Source organism: Notamacropus eugenii, chromosome 2 (genome assembly GCF_028372415.1).
Source record: "Notamacropus eugenii isolate mMacEug1 chromosome 2, mMacEug1.pri_v2, whole genome shotgun sequence".
Classification (NCBI taxonomy): domain Eukaryota; kingdom Metazoa; phylum Chordata; class Mammalia; order Diprotodontia; family Macropodidae; genus Notamacropus; species Notamacropus eugenii.
In genome coordinates this window covers 208572561-208590071 of record NC_092873.1, presented here as the reverse complement: position 1 = coordinate 208590071, position 17511 = coordinate 208572561, and the positions used below count along the sequence as shown (strand labels likewise).

Below are 17511 nucleotides of genomic sequence, written 5' to 3'. Positions count from 1 at the left end.
AGGTATATGGCCAGCATATATACAGCTAGCAAGACATCTCGACTTCTCCATGCTTCTGACTAGGGGCTTAGGCCAGAGGTGTGTCTGTGGAGAAAGGTAGGCCAATGCATAGGGAAGGACTAAATGTGTACCATCACTATATTCCCAGCAAAATCATAATCGTACCCACAACTTCAACCCCCTTTCCTTTCCAACCCCAGGATTTGGTCTTTGCCCCTCTTATAATCAACATCTACTAGAACTTGCGGCTCCTCAGGGCTGGAAATGCATACGTGTCAGTTCTTGACTATTTTCATCCAAGCAGGGAGTAAGCATAAAACTAGGGCAGAGTGCCAACGGCTTCTTCCTAGGTAGAAAAAAAAGATGCCCGGGGATAAATCCCTAATTCATTAGTACAGCTCTTGTCAGTCCACATTTTTGTTGATTTATTCACAAGAGAACTGGAAGAGACCTTACAAGTCATCTAGTTCAACCCCCCACAAAATACAAAAATCTCTTTCTAAATATCCCTCAAAAACCGTTATCCAACCAGCACTTCTATTACAGGGAACTCACGAGATCACAATGTTAACAGTACCGTGATGGGAAGGGATTGACCTCTCCCTTTTCAAACTCTGTACTCTAATTTCAAAATGGTAAGGGTCTCCATCTGAATCCTCTAGGGCTTGACTGAGTGCCAACCCAGAGGCCAGAAGAGTTTGATTAGTTACTTATTAATCTTATTCTTTTGCCATACATGTAGTTGTGGAGACAACTTATCAGCATGCTAAAAAACAGTATCAATTTAACAGAACATGAAATTACATTATGTGCCATAAATAGAAAAATAACCTACAATAAGTTTTTATATTGCTTCCTCATCTCTTCCTCTAAGATTCAGCTCAACACCTACATGAAACCATTGCTGATCCTTTTTAACTGCTTAGAGAATAATCCCCCTGAAACTACTATGGATTAAACTAATTTGTATTGATTTCATACATATTTATAACATCCTTGTCTACCCCATTAGAATGTAAGCTTTGTGCTGGTAGATAGTTTGATTCTTTGCAGCTAGGTGGCAAAAGAGGCAGAGCACTGGGCCTTGAGTCAGGAAGACCTGAGTTCAAATTTGACCTCACACCAGTTGTGTGACCCTGGGCAAGTCACTTAACCTCTTTTTGGCTCAGTTTCCTCATCTGTAAAATGAGGATAATAATAGCACCTACCTGCTAGGGTTGTAGTGAGGAATGCCTGTGATAATAACTGTAAAATACTTAGCATGGTGCCTGGCACACAGTAAGAAATATATAAATCTTACCTGTTATTAGCTAAGACTTGCATCCCCAATGTCTATGACAGTTTGACTAATTACATCAAGGCACTGGTACCAGGTGCTGAATAAAACAGTCCTGTTTCTGTCTTTAAAGACTGTATAATTTGTATATAGTTTGTGTCCTAGGATTACAGAGTTAGAGCTAAAGGGAACTTAGACCATCTAGTACAATTCTTCTTTTTTACAGATGAAGGAACTGAATCCATAAGAGGTTAAGTTATTTTTAGGGGTAGAGGAAGGGGAGGGGGTTTCACACAGTATCTCAGGCTAAATCTGAACCCAGGTCTTCTTGTTACCAAGTCCGGAGCTTTCAATTATTCCGTGCTACCTCTACTTGGGGTACAGCAGGGAGGAGACACTGAGATAAATATCTGTAATAGAAATTGGAATGTAAAATCTTTAGAGGTACAAATGAAGAGCTTTGACAAATCAATTCAAGCGAGAGAGATCACTTCTCACTATGGGAATGTGGGAAGGATATATGGAAGAAGCAGTATTTAATGGGCCTTAATGGATATATTTAATAGAATATTTAAACTGAATGAAAAATAAAGGGAGGATATTCTAGGTTATCGAAGACAAGATGAGTTTTTTTAAAAGTTAAAAATCATAATGTCACTTTGAGTAATGGTCCAGATTCTTTAAGCTTTTGGCTACAGTATTTAAACTAAAATGATGTTATAAAATATGAAAGTATTGTTCAAAATTGCTTTGTAGCTCTGAGAGTAACAGCAAAGGAAACTGGACATAACATCCTTTCTTTGCTCTTTCCCCGTAGCCCTACATATAAATAGACAGTTTGTACAAATGCATATGAAATTTACATGAACAGAATTACCAACAAAATTTCTTTTTGTGTCCTTTAAAATTATGAGAACATAACGAAAATCCCAGACAATTTCAGAGTTAGAAGAAACCTCAAAGGTCACCTGTTTGAACTTATACAACTAAACAAGAATCCTGACTACAACATGGGCAACAGGTGAACCTCTGTCCATCATCAGCCAGTAGACATCCAATGAATGAGAAACGATCACCTCCGGGCACGGACCATTCCACTTTTGAACAGCTCTGAAAGTTAGAAAATTTTTGCTTATCTCGGGCCTAACTCTTTCTGTTTATAATTTCTGCTTACTGCTTTTACCCTCTGAAGCCAAGCAGAACAAATCTAATCCGTCTTGCAACAATAGTATCTCAAATTTTTTTATAAAACAAATCTATCATGTTTTCCCAAAAGTCTCCTTTTCAATGATCTGAGCTGAATATTCCACTTCTTCAGAGATCTGCTTATGGTCTACAACCCTCTGATTATCCTGATCGTCTTCCCCTGGACACACCTCAATGTGTCAATGTAATTGCTAAGATATGGTGATCAGAAGGAAACACAGACATAGCATAATAGAGAATTATGAATAGTTTGCTAAGAATGCATTACAATATCCTTTGCACAGGTCAGTGCAACTATTTTGAGAAGGTTTTCTTTTTAATCTAGATGTTATTCAAGGAACTAGTAAAGAAAAGCAGAGGAGTAAACAAATAGCTTCCCCAAAATGTAATCCTATTTTTTTTAACGCCAAAAGAAATTAAAGTCTTTGTACAGGTTCAAGTAGCCTAAGCCTTCAAAGATGCATTTTCTTGTTGAGCCAAGAAACTAGGAGAGGATGGTAATATCTAAGTTAAACTGAAAAGGTAAAATAATACTGATTAGATCACAGAAGTGCCCTGAACAACTGGGGCATTTGGAAAAACCGTAAATTTGTGGGAAAAATTCTAACCTGGGCTTAGATAGATATTCCTTCTACATCTTCCCCGCTGTTCCAAGCCATAGTTACTATGTGCTTCATAGTTCATTTCTGGGACATTATTAGCACAACATTTCTGACAAAGCCCTGTGTGGTGGAAGAAATATCTACCAGACTGTCCTTTCATGGAGGATGGGCTAATTCTTTCAATTAAATGGCAGTGAAACCATCCTTGAGATTTAATTGGCTGACAAAGCTTCCTGGTCAGCCAAGCACAAAAAACTCTCCAGGAAGAATTCTACTTGGACCCAGAGGCTTGGCCAGTAGAGATCACTAAAGGCTGGATGGAAGCAGGGAAGTAGTATGTTCATTGTAGTCACTAGATCCTCAACTGAGTATCTTTCCCTAATCTAAATATCCTTCCACTGAAAGCTGAGTAAACTTCCTTTTGTTACATGAGCTATGAAATACCTTCTTTCAATTCCCCTCTTGAACCAGCAGGACCAGCCTAACGTAGTGAGCATTGGTCTATGTATGACATTCAATACCCTGGTAAACAGTTATTCCAAACTAACAGATTAGGAGAAATTTCATCAAGAGCATCTCTTTTCAACCTGCTGCAGTAGTCACACTCTTCAGTACTCATTGCGAGGTACACATCCCAACTCTAACATGCTCCCAAAAAGCCCTGGTGAGTTAACCCTGGAGGGAGATAGGATAGTTTCAATTTAACCTGTTCTCCTAGGGGCTGGGTAGACAGACCACAGATAGTCAAAATGTCAGGTAACCATTTAATGGAATTTGGGTTCATTAAGGTAAAAATTCATATTCTTTAAAGCGGTCAGTGGTGAGGGTATCCAGTCTGTTATTTCATAAAACCATAGAATATTGGTGCTAGGAAAAAAGAGATCAGCATAAAATCTCCATATATAAAATATTATGGGGAAATCATGAAAGTGCAACATGGTAGATTGTATGCAGGCTTCCTTCTGACTTCAATGGTCTCTAATTTCAAACTATTGTTACTTAAACTCCAGTCATAAAGCCCTCTAGAACATTGGGCTCTGCTCCTGGACCACCCTGAGCTCTAATTCTTTCCATTTTACTCTTCCCAGTCACCAATCTCAAACCCTGCCACCTTCACTGGCCATCACTCCTATCTTCTTCCCACCAAAGGTTTGTAATACCCTAGTGGAACTAGCCTGGGCTCTGACAGATGAGCCCTATCTTACCCAGAAACAGGCCTGCACCTCAATTCCTAGCTAGCAGTCCCAAATCATACCTCTACAAGTAGTCCTTTAATACAGTCCTCTAATATATCCTTTAATACATTCTCTTCCCCTATCCAAATATGATGTCACTGAAGGCAAAGATGGTCTTGCTTGATTGTATTTATGTTTCCAGGACTTAGCAGTGCCTAGTGCTCGCTCTCTTTCTCTCTCTCTCTCTCTCTCTCTCTCTCTCTCTCTCTCTCTCTCTCTCTCTCTCTCTCTCTCTCGTTCTGCTTGTGATACACATTAGTTATGTGGCTATGTGTACATCACTTAATCTCTCAGTCACTCCCTAAAACTGTAAGTTACAAAACAGATACCAAACTACATCAGTGGAGGGAATTTCCATACTCCAGTGTCCCCTACATAAGCACAAATCCCCTTTGGTCTCCCAAAAAATGAGAAATAAGATGGAGGAGAGGGTAAGTAAATTAATTAAGTTGGAAAATAAAAATTAAAGGAAAAATTTGAAAACCATTAGAATTTAGCTTGCAGAAGAAAATTAAAGATTGACCTAATATCTGATTGTATGGCAGGGATTACTATATGGAGTATAAACAGATGTTACCTAAACACACGATAAAAGCAAACAGATAAGTGAAATATTAGCAAACATGATAAAGGTTAGGCTTAAGGAAATATTTTCAGAATGTAAATGAAGCTTCATATCACTCAGAGGGCCTATGTCATATAGAAATCTTCTCTGTAGCTCTCTAGTAGGAGAGTTAAGCATAAAACTGACCTAATTAAAGCCAGAACCCTTCCTGTCTAATCATTTAAGGACTCTGCAACAACTTGAAAGCTGACACCTATAAGATGATGAATTTGAATCCTAATTCTATGCCTACTGGCTGGGTGGCTATATTGACCCTCGTCTGTCAAGTAACATTAGGGCAACAGGATGCAATGCTTGTAAATCTCCCCAGATATCCAAGTGATGAGATGGACAGTACATAAAAACACTGTATAGTTACCTATTTAAACGTAGAAGGAAAAAGCACAGGACTATTTTGATGGTAATTTATCTGGACACTGGGCTATGCTTCAATTTGTTAAGCACTATGTGCAAGGCACTGTAAGTAAAAAACAAAACAAAAATAAAAAAATGAAAAAAAACCCCTGAAAAATGATATAGTCCTTGCTTTCAAGAGCTTTAATTTCATAAAGCAGATGCAACAAGCACACAAATGAGACTGAAACAAGGTGATCTATCCAAGCACATGGTAGTAGTACCCACCCTGGACACTGGCCTAGCTTTCAGGTCAAATACCACCTGGGAAACTGTATGAACTGCTTTGACATGCTCACCAGCCCCCAAACATCCTCAGCAGCCTTGAAAACTTGAAAAACTTGAAAAGTTTCTCACCACCAAAGGCACCATCAAGTCATTCAAAATTGGAATCCAATATGATCTTACCAATGGAAATGATACTAAAGAAGACACACATTCATTATCAGATTCTTTGCCACTGAACCCTAAGGACCACAGGATCTTTCTGTGTGGGATGGCTCAAGTCCCTACATAAATCAATTACTCAGAGGCCTCTCAAAAGTGATGACAGAAAAGTGATTTATTCGATTCTCGAGAAGCGGGGCTTACCTGTAGGATCAGGAAAGCCGAAGACAAAGAAAAGGGCAGTGATTTATATAGACCCTAACGCAAGTCCCTCCTCCACCCACTGACCATTATCCTCATTAGCTGAGAATATGGTCTTACATTCTAGACACGAAATCTAACCAATCCCTTTTGAAATGAAGACATCGAGGAATTATGTAAGTTTTGTCCAATCATTGAGACCCTAATACACTACACAGTTTTATATTCTTATATGGAACTATTCTATTCTAAAAATATTGTAACCTTGAGCCTTTAGGCCTTACCTCACCCCTGGGAGAAAAATTACAATCTGAGGAGTCTTCACTAAGTCTATCCCACTCATTTCCATCTTATTTGCAGCTAAGATCTCTTCTATATATTGTCCTCCCCATTAGAATATAAGCTTCTTCAGATCAGGGACTGGGTCCAACTTATCTATTTGTATTCTCAGAGTTCAGCATGATGCTTTGCACACACTGAGCACTTAATAAACACTTTTTCATTTCAGTCATTCAATATGAGAAAAGAAAAGGAACAATCCAAAGTGTTCTAAAAAAAGATAAATAAAATCTTTAGGGAGAGAGGGAGAGAGAGAGAGGAGAGAGAGAGAGAGAGAGAGAGAGAGAGAGAGAGAGAGAGAGAGAGAGAGAGATCATGGAGGATTAGTGAGGAGGTGGCACCAGAAACTGGGCTTTGAAAGAAGAGAAAAGTATCAATAGGCAAAAATGGGAACACATGTAGGTGGGAGTGTTCAGAAGACTGGGAATAGCTTAGCTGGAATGAAGCATGTGTGAAAGGAAGTATTGCGAAATAAGGCTGCAAAGGTAGGTTGAGTACCTTAAGAAAAGGATGAGTTCATATATCTATGAACCAATGTTGTGTATATTAAAGACAGAACTGAGCATTACTGACTTATCCAACCAAAGTCTGATAGGTAGGATGGCACTGTAGATATAATACTGGATTTGAAGTTAGAAAGACCTGGCTATGACATCTACTAATGCTAAAACATATATTTAATATGATGCTAAATATATATGATGACACAGGACTTTAAAGTCCTTTAAACCTTCTAAGCTGCAGCTTCCTCATCTGTAAAATGAGAATGACAACATCTATCTCACAAATTTGTTGTGAAGACCAAATGATATATTTGTAATGTATGTTGCAAACCTTAAAGAACTATATAAAGATTGGCTGTTGTTATCTGTACAGGAGAACAGAGAATACAATTACATTTACAAAATAGTTTATAAAAATATTTTGAGATTATTAATCTTCCATGGATACAGACAGATGCCCAACAGACAAACATCTATTTCCTTTTTTGTAAGACAACACTTCAAAACATATTTACATATTAAAGACTATAATTAAGTTTGTACATCAGGGAAACAGTAATTAGAACATTAGAGTTAACCCAGATGCTTCTGTGGCTAATGCAATAATGCATTTGATCTTCACATTACCTGTCTGTTTTAGGAACAAAAATTAAGAACATGAGAAGGGAATTTTGCAAACATATCCACAAAAACAAAAATGTTTAAGATGTTCTCCCTCATTTTCCCCATACTCTGTAGATACTAAAACAATTAAATATAATAATGTTGACTTCTGCAAAATCATAAGGAAATGAGGTGATGTTCCACCGAAGTAAATTTTTCATATGGGTGAAGTCAATCTTTAAAAGATTAATCTTTTTTTATATTATCAATTTTTAGGGAAAACTTTCTAGGATATACATTCTTCTCTGTTACATTACTCAGGCTATCATTCTCTTGACAATAAGAATATGATTATGAAGATAGATTATTGCACTGTGCTATTATTTAGTTGTTCCTCTGGGGGTTAGTGAAAGGTTTGATGTTCATCTTTCAATAAAATGCTATAAAGTAGGACGCTTCTCAAGTCAGTATTTCTCTCTCTCTCTCTGTGTCTCTATCTCTTCTTCCCTCCCTCCCTTGTTATTATCCCTGCTTTAATCTATTAGCCATAATTATGGAAAATAGGCCTGAAGGATCACAGAATCACATATTTAAAGTTGGAAGGGAAACTAAGAAGTCAACTAGTCCAATTCCCTCTTTTACAGATGGTAAAGCTGAGATCCAGATAGCTGAAGGGACCTGCTTAGCACAGTGTCTGTCCTAAAACAGGCATTTAATAAATGTTGATCACACTTAATAAATGTTGACTGCATTTAATCTCTCCCAAGGTAACATAGTAAGTAGAAATGTAATTAGAACCCAAGTCCAATTCAGTATTCTTTCAACTACATTCACTTTCTGAGTACAGTATTTTGCAACCAAATAACAAATTTGCTAGTTTGTCACGTCACACCATCGATTTACACTGCATGGCAGGTCATTAAGTTTCCCAAGTCCTTTTCACATTTACTGTTGTCTAACCATGATTCCTTGAATCAGTACATTTACATACATATTTTTTAAACCCAAGTGTGGGCCTTTCTTTCCATGCTGTATTTGGAATTAGAGAGCCTGTGTTTGAATCTGGACTCTCTTATTCATTACCTGTGTGATGATGAGCAGGTCACAACTTGTGGGGGCTTTGGTCTCCTCATCCATATATGAAGAGAGTTGAACTAGACAGGTGATTTGCAAAGTCCTCTCCAGGTCTAAACTTATAAGTCTCTCATTCAAATCTGTCAAGATCTTTTTGGATTCCACTTCTACATTTACCCTTCCCAGCTTCATGGTATCTTCATATAAGACAAAAATGTCATCCAAATCATTGATAAAAAAAACATGGAACAGAGCAAAAGCAAGGAAAGAGAACTGCAGCTCTTTTCTATTAATGACCTCTCCTGGACCTTTGCATCCAAATATTCAGTTTCAGATCCTTCCAGTTATATATAGGGTGTTCCAAAAGTTTTCAGTGCAATTTTCAACTATTAAAACTTAAAACTGCACAACGAACTTTGGAACACCCTGTAAAAAGAAGACCTCATTTCAAGGCACACCCAATTCAGCCACTTACTGGTTGTGTGTCTCTAGGCAAATCACCTCATTTCTCTTTACTTTTCTCTCACTAGCTGGGAGATAGATTAGTCATCTCTTGGAGATGAATCTAGAAGTGTCCAAAATAACCAAAAGGACTTGGAAATAAAGACATGACTCCAAAGTGATAGATGCTATATAGATAAATTCTCTTTTTCCACATCTAAATGTGGGAGATATGATTCTAAGACATGGTAGGAAAAAGTCACGACTTGAGTGAATACAAAAAAGTTCTATAAATATTATGTCGATAGCATACCTATGTAGCTATTTATGGTTAATTTACTAAGCTAATATTTGCTGCTGTGGTGCTGAGCTAATTACTGGTTTTCTTGACCCATAAAAGTCTGCAATTCTGACATAATCAATCAATTATTATTTATTTACTTCTATGTTAGGAACTTTGCAAGGTGCTAGGGATACAAATACAATGAATAAAATAATCTCTAGGGGGATTAGGAAGACAACAGGGACATAGATAAGCATATAAAGAATAAATACAAATAGAATACAAAGAAATATGAAACAGTTAAATACAAAGCAGATTAAGAGGAAGGGGTTAGGAAAGACTGCCTGTAAAAGATGGTGTTTGAGCTTCATCTTGAAGGAAGAAAGGGATTCTGTGAGACAGGTGAGGAGGAAGAATATTCTGGGAATGAGGAATGGCCATTGCAAAGGCATGGAGATGCAGTGCCCTATGTGAAAAACAGAGTGAAGGCCACTTTGGCTGCATTTTAGGGTGAAAGGGAATGGGGAGAAGGGAGTTAAGGGGGAGAAATAATGTACAATGAGGTTGGAAAGACAGATTGGAACAAGGTTAAGAAAGGCTTTAAAAGCTTAAAAGGACCTTATATTTAATATCTGATCCTGAAGGAAAATCACTTTGGTATTAGTCTGGAGGATGGACTGGGATGGAGAGAGTTGAGGCAGAATCCAAATAAGAGGCCATGGCAATAATCCAGGTGAGAGGTGATCAGAGCCTGAAATAACGTGGCAGCTGTATAACTAGATATGTTTACATGTTTTTGTGTTCTAGGATGAGGCAAACTCTGCTATCTGCCTAAATGCCATATTGGTGAGGGAGATGGAATAAATTGATGACTCACTATTAGCCCTTTCCTTTACCTGTGTAACTATCACAAATGAGTCACTTAGCCTCTCCAGTGAATATATATTAAGACTGTGATGTAGCTTTCAATTCAAATAAACAAATATATTAAGTCCTTACTTTGTAATGTACCAGATTCTATGTTATATGCTGGTCTTATACAGCTGTCTACTGAACTGAAAAGTGGGTATACTAATGCTCAAATTTGCCAACTTAATTTCTTATCTGCACTGCTGGCCTGCCAGCAGTCACTGCACAGCATTATATAGCCATGCAAAATTTCTGATATGCAGATGGCTTTTTTGAACCATCTATATTCAGCAAGTGATTTGGCTATTCTATCATAAACCATCTTTTTACATATCCATTTAAGCAGAGCTACAGAACACTACTGTTAAGCCTAATTGTTAAAGCTCATTATAGAAGACACAGGATGTCAATGAAACTGTTCCAAAAGCTGATGGAATACCTGTAGAACATCCACATCTCACTAGACTGTTGAAATAGCTACTGAAGCAATATTATATGACAGGGTTAGCAACATAAGACTCTTCCCTGCAGCTTAAGAGGGAGGGGGGGGCGGGAAGAAAGAGAGAGAGAGAGAAAGAGAGTGCATGTGGGTGTGCGTGCGTGTGTGTGTTGGAGGAGGCAGAGAGGAGGGAAAGGGCTTAAAGAGCCCTGGTTTGCCTTTGGAGTGAAAGCTGTAGTTAGAACTCTATTCTGAAATCCCTTCTGGCCTTCTGCTATCCCCTGCATAGCCGGCAGTGGCACTAGAAATGCCCAAAGAAATGGCAATAAATGCCTGACAACAATGCCTGAATAGGAAGCAATTACCCAGCTCCTACATAACTACTACAGCAAAATTCTGAAATTCACACCAAACCAAATAGGGATCAAAAAACCTAAGAGTTCAGCCCAGAAGCCCATGGGTAACAAGAAAGAAGGACAGCAAAGCTGATGCCAAGGTAGGGGTGGCCTCCTGATGCTCCCAGAGACAAGCATTCCCTTCAAGGATCTGTATCAGGAGACAGCAAAAGCAGAGGTCTTTACCAAGAAAGCTCCTTTGTGGTCAGAAGGCCTTAGAATCTCAGAACCTCTGAGGAGTGGCACCAGACAGTGATCAGCATGGTGCCTGGGCATTCAGCTTGGGACCACCCAAACCCAAGTGTTCTGAGGTCCCTAACATTCTGTGCTGAGACATCAGATAGGGCTCTGAAGACCAAACACTCTGAAAGTCACAGATCTGGGGAGGTCTAATTCTCAGTAAGCAGAGGTCAGAGTAAGAAACCACAAAATCCTGGACTAGACTAAGCCAATCTGAAAAACCTACACAAAAGAACAGTAGGAGGCAGAGTCTGACCCTGGCATATAGCTCCAATTAAACTTGGAAGGATGAGTAAATCAAAGAAAACATTGATATAAAAAAAAATACTGCAAATCTAGAGATTCCCCCAAAAGAAGCAAGAAGTAACTGTAATAACTTCAAGCAGAGTCAAAGGAAAAAGGAATTTTCCACAAGAACTGCAAGGATACATAGAAAAGTTGAATCAAGAGTTAAAAAATGAAATGAAAGCTCTGGAGAAAAAATCAGGAGAATAGTTTAAAAGAGATGGTGAGTGGGAGGAGCCAAGACAGTGGAGTAGAAGGAAGCACCTCTAGAAGCTCTCCCGCAAAGTCCATAAAATACCTGTAAAAAATTACTCAACAAATTCTATAGCAGTAGAAGCCACAAAATGACAGAGTGAAAGAGATTTCCGGCCCAAGACAGCCTGGAAGGCCAACAGGAAAGGTCTATCACACTGAGCGTGGAATGGAGCACAGCCCAGTCTTGACCTCCCCACAGTAAGGACAGGACTACAGAGGGCTTCAAGTTGAACTGTTTACATTCCTACATGGAGAGACAATAATTGTAACTCCTGAAACTTTTCTCAGTATTTGGGTTGTTGGAGGGATTATACATACATACATACAAACATACATACATACATATATATACATATATATATGTAGACAGAGTGCACCAGTTGAGTTGAATAGGAAGGAATGATGTGTAAAAAAATAAAACCAAGGGGTGACAGGAAATATATTGGGAGGAGAAAGGGAGAAATGGAATGGGGCAAATTATCTCACATAAAAAAGGCAAGAAAAAGTTTTTTCAATGGAGGGGAAAAGTAGGAGGTGAGAGGGAAAAAGTGAAGCTTACTCTCATCACATTTCGCTTAAGGAGGGAATAACATGCACACTCAATTTGGTATGAAAATCTATCTTACACTACAGGAAAGTAGGGGATAAGGGGATAAATGGGGCATGGGGGGATGATAAAAGGGAGGGCAAATGAGAGGAGGGGGGAATTAGAAGTAAACACTTTTGGGGAGGGATAAGGTCAAAAAAGTAAATAGAATAAATGGGAAGCAGGATAGGATGGAGGGAAATACAGTTAGTCTTTCACAACATGACTATTATAGAAGTCTTTAGCAAAACTACACACACATATGGCCTGTACTGAATTGCTTGCCTTCTCAGTGGGGACTGGTAGGGAGGGAGGAAGACAGAGAAGTTAGAACTCAAAGTTTTCGAAACGAGTGGTGAGAACTGTTTCTGTATGTAACTGGGAAATAAGAAATACAGGTAATGGGGTGTAGAGATCTATCTTGCCCTACAAGAACAGAGAGAAGATGGGGATAAGGGAAAGGAGGGGTATGATAGAAGGGAAGGCAGATTGGGAGAAGGGGTAATCAGAATGCCTGGTGTTTTGGGGTAATGGGAGGGGAGAGATGGGGAGAAAATCTGAAACTCAAAATCTTGTGGAAATGAATGTTGAAAACTAAAAATAAATAAATTGGAAAAAAAGAGACGGTGAATCATACTGAAGAAATGGATTCCTTGAAAATTAGAATAGACTAAACAATAATCAATGACTACATGAAACAATAAAAGAAACAAATACAAAAGAAAATGTAAGCTGATATTTAAAAAGAAAATAACCTTTACCTGAAAACAGGTCAAGGAGAGTTAATTTAAGAATTATTGGACTCCCTGAAAACAATAATTTTTTAAAAAGCATGGACACTATATTATTTCAAGAAATTATAAATTAAAACTGTTCAGATTTATAACAATCAAAGGCAAAGGAAAGATACAAAGAACTACAAAGGAAAATTCCCAGCAATGTTATGCCCCAAATTCAAAGCTTTTATGTCAAAAAACAAAACAAAACAAACAAAACTCTGCAAGCATCCATAAAGAACAATTTAAGACCAAGGACTCAACCAAACCCAATGTAACCAAAATTTGGAGGGATGCAGAAAACTGGGAAATAATTTTTACAGCTAATCTCGGGGATAAAGGCCTCATTTCTAGAATATATAGAGAACTGAGTCAAATGTACAAAAATACAAGTCATTCTCCAACTGATAAATGGTCAAAGGATATGAAGAGACAATTTTCAGAGGAAGAAATTAAAGCTACCTATGGTCATATGAAAAAATGCTCTAAATCACTATTGATTAGAGAGATGCAAATCAAAACAACTCTGAGGTACCACATCACACCTATAAGATTGGCAAACATGACAGAACAGGAAGATGATAAATGTTGGAGAAGATATAGGAGAGCTGGAACACTAATTCACTGTTGGTGGAGCTATGAGCTGATCCAACCTTTCTAGAGAACAATTTAGAACTATGCCCAAAGGGCCACAAAAATATGCATACCCTTTGACCCAGCAATATCGCTTCTAGGACTGTATCCCAAAGAGATCATAGAAATGGGAAAGGGTCCCACAAGTACAAAAATATTTATAGCAGCTCTCTTTGTGGTGGCCAAAAACTGGAAATTAAGGGGATATCCATCAACTGGGGAATGGCTGAACAAGTTGTGGTATATGACTGTAATGGAATACTATTGTGCTATAAGAAATGATGAACAGGAAGACTTCAGAGAGGCCTGGAAAGACTTATATGATCTGATCCCGAATAAAAGGAGCAGAACCAGGAGAACTTTGTACACAGCAACAATCACAGTGTGCAAGGAAGTTTTCTGGTAGACTTAATACTTCACTGAAATGCACAGATTTTAAAAATTTCCAATGGACTCTTGAGGCAAAATGCCTTCCACATCCAGAGAAAGAACTATGGAATTGGATCACAGATAGAAACAGATCATTTCCTTTTGTATTATGTTTTGTTTTATCGTTTCTCCCATTCATTTTAAATCTTCTACGCAACATGCATTTAATAGGAATGCACGTGTAGAACCTACATAAGATTGTACGCTGGCAAGTGGGGAGAAAAGAGGGGAATGAGGATGAGGGAGTGGAAAAAAATCTAAGATATATGGAAGTGACTGTCAAACGCTGAAAACAAATAAAATAATTCAATTAAAAAAAGATATGATTGGGGAATGGGTAAACAAACTGCGGTTTAAGAACTAGTGAAATATGATGATACCATAAAAAGATGTATACAAAGAGTAACTGGGGAAGCCTTAAATGAAATGATGCAAAGTGAAGTTGTAAGAACCAGGAAAACAATAAAAGTAGTGACTACAACAAGGTAAATAGAAGGAAAAATAAAAAATCAAAACTAGAGGAATGCATAATTGTAATGACTAAATTTGGTGACAAAGAACTGATGAAAATAGGCCATCTTCCCTTCTCTGCAGGTGACTTGGACAGGGGAGAGAGAAGGAGGAACAGCGTTTGCCTGAACAAGGCTTGTTTTCATTTTCTTTTTGATTCTTTGTAGTAAAGGATGCTGGACAGATTGGAAAATGTGTGATATTTAACAAAAGGTATCTGTTTTTAAATGACTTTTCAAAAAGGTACAAAATTAAGTTATTAACCAACTAAAAAAATCTATCAGAGAATTTCTATCAAGAACTCTGATCTGAATTTTTTTTGTGTCTTTGAGAAAAAATTCAAGGTGTCGATAAACAGCATCAAAGTACTTAGAATGTTGGTTGGGATCCCCAAAGGGAAAGCTAGTTTCCTTTTTATGAATTTTTAAGTAAATAAATAAGTTGGAAGTGAAGCTAACTTTTTGATGACCTTGCTATTCAAAAGCACAAAAGCAAAGCAAGATTCCTAATGGGAAAGTCGGCACATACCTAATCCTGAAGTGGTCCAGGTCACAGTTCATAACAGTTTACTCCAGTGGTACTGTGATTTGTACTTTAAAGATGTCCAGTTCTTAGAGTGTCAGCTGGCCCAGAGACCTCACAGATATGACTGAAGGCAGAACAACACTAGGTCAGCTGCCCATCAGTTTCAAGGTTTGGGTAAAGGTTCTCTTACACTTCCTTGTACTGTTCTTGGAGATCAAAGACTCTAAGGTGAGGGTTACATGGACAAGTTCCAGGCCTTCCTGGACTAAGTGGACAAACAGGTGAGGAACAACAGCTCCATAAGGTTAAATAAAACCTATCAGAGAACTAGCTCAACAGACTGTTCCAATAATATGGCTCGATCTACCCAATTCACTGAAGTACTTTCTTCTTAAAGTTACTATCGATCTCTTTGCCTGATGCTTCATCCCACTGTGCCTTCATCCCTAGGCCAGCCCCTAATTACTATACTAAAGGGGAAAGGAAGACTGAGGAGTCCATGGGTACCCATCCAAGTCATATTTTTTCTTCAGACACTGAAATTCTTGGCTGCTGGTCCAAGTTCTCCTTGAATTTCTGTGCTAATGATTGGCCATATTAGCCTTCAGGTCCTAAATATCAAGATAGTCACTTCTCTATTCTCTCATTTAGCTACAAGTCCCAAATCTGGGAGTATTGTGCCATCAGAGCTCTGAGCAGGAGAATGGACGGTCAAATGGTTTAAAGAGTTCTGGCAGGGAGTGGGGGGGGGGGGGGGGGGTCGGATGGTGAAGAGTTTACTGACTGTTTGGCACAAGGACTTAGAAAAGCTTCACACCAGCAGAGGTTTAAAAATAGACCTCTGCAAATTTTATGAGTGTATTCAAATTGGTCAGGTAGGCACAACTTCTCTGTGGCCCCTTTTTCAGAACTTGGGAATTTAATTGGAAATGGAGGAGATATGGGGAGCTAAGTGGAACAGTGGATAGAGTGTCAGGGCTGGAGTTAGGAAGACCCAAGTTCAAATCCAGTCTCAGACACTTACTACTCTGTGCAACTCACTTCACCCTGTTTGCCTCATTTTCCCCATCTATAAAATAAGCTAGAGAAGGAAATGGCAAAACACTCCAATCTTTGCCAAGAAAACCACAAAAAGTTTCACAGAGTCAGATACAACTGAAAAACAATGGAATAATATCAAAGAAGACTTTAGTCAGGGAGACAAAGTTCTGGGCTCCAAGTCAGGAGACTTGAATTCTAGCCTTACCTAAGTTATTTTCCTTCCATGAACCTCAGTCTGCTTATATGTAAGATGAGGAAGTTAAATTAGATGATCTCTGAGACTCTTTCCAGTTCCAACACTGTGTGATTTAATTATTCTCCATCAGATTTGTAATCAGTTCAGAGAGAGAAGGAAACAGGAAAGTTGGGCAGAGGAGGGGAGAGGGTTGTGTGGAAAAGTACTGAAGCAAAAATTGGAAACACTCATCTCCTCCCTTTCTTCCTCTCTGGCAGACTACCACTCAATAATATGTACATAATCAAAAGAATCAATATGAATCATTATGAGAAAAAATGAATCAGTAACAAAAATAGAAAGTTAATGAAGGGATAAAATGGTCTTTCTTTGCAAGCAAACTCCCAAAACATGTTCTTCACCCCCTCCAAAATTAGAATTAGTGTAAAAAGATGCCATAGGATGAAGTCACATTCACCTCACTATGCTTCAGAATGTTTTTAATAATGTAGCCAGTCTTACAAAACAAAAACTCCAGTTACAAATCAGGTATTCTAAGTCAGAGGTGTCAAAAAAGACTCAAAAAGAGTGTTATTGAGTCTGAAACAGATTAAAATGTAATTGGGAAATATTTAATAAAATCAATAAAATATAATACTGTTAATTTGTGATTTTCTAAGTCTATAGGCACCCCACAGAGATACCTTTCATTTGAGTTTGATACTGCTGTTCTAAGTGCCCCTTCACCAGAAGCCACAACGCTTTATATGTCTAGAAACCAGGCATTTAAAACTGAGCACACTTACAGTTGGATCTCAGTGGTTAGTTCTAAGAACTATTTATTTTGGAATTTGTCTGACTAAACTCACCATTATAAGGGCATGTGCTCAGATTGGATGAAATAGCTTATTAATTAATTAGTCTTCTCTAAGAATGCTTGAGAATAAAATAAATGAAATCATCTGAGAAGTTTTCTATTTGTATTAAGGTACTGTGTCCCCAAGGACTGGAGAACTTTATTAAAGTAAAATTTAAATGCAAGTCACCTAGGAATTCATGATAAAAGTAAGGAATTTTTGGCCGCAGACTACTCTGATCCTCTAAGCATTCAGGATCCTGGTTCTTACCAAACACACTTTAACACA

General features: G+C 38.1%; 1 protein-coding gene across 5 annotated transcripts in view; it reads right to left on the bottom strand.

Moving 5' to 3' along the window:
* The window catches only part of TPD52L1 (TPD52 like 1), a 136355-nt gene that overhangs the window by 87606 nt on the left and 31238 nt on the right, over nucleotides 1-17511 (bottom strand). Inside the window, exon 2 of one of the 5 annotated variants that reach the window (XM_072643220.1) lies at nucleotides 273-346. The exons of 3 other annotated variants lie outside the window; for them this stretch is intronic. In XM_072643220.1, the coding sequence (XP_072499321.1) occupies nucleotides 273-315 (43 nt within the window). In that variant the 5' untranslated portion in view covers nucleotides 316-346. Of the gene's footprint in view, nucleotides 1-272; nucleotides 347-17511 lie in introns of those variants that run through there. One more of the 5 variants, XM_072643216.1, reaches the window with a different exon arrangement.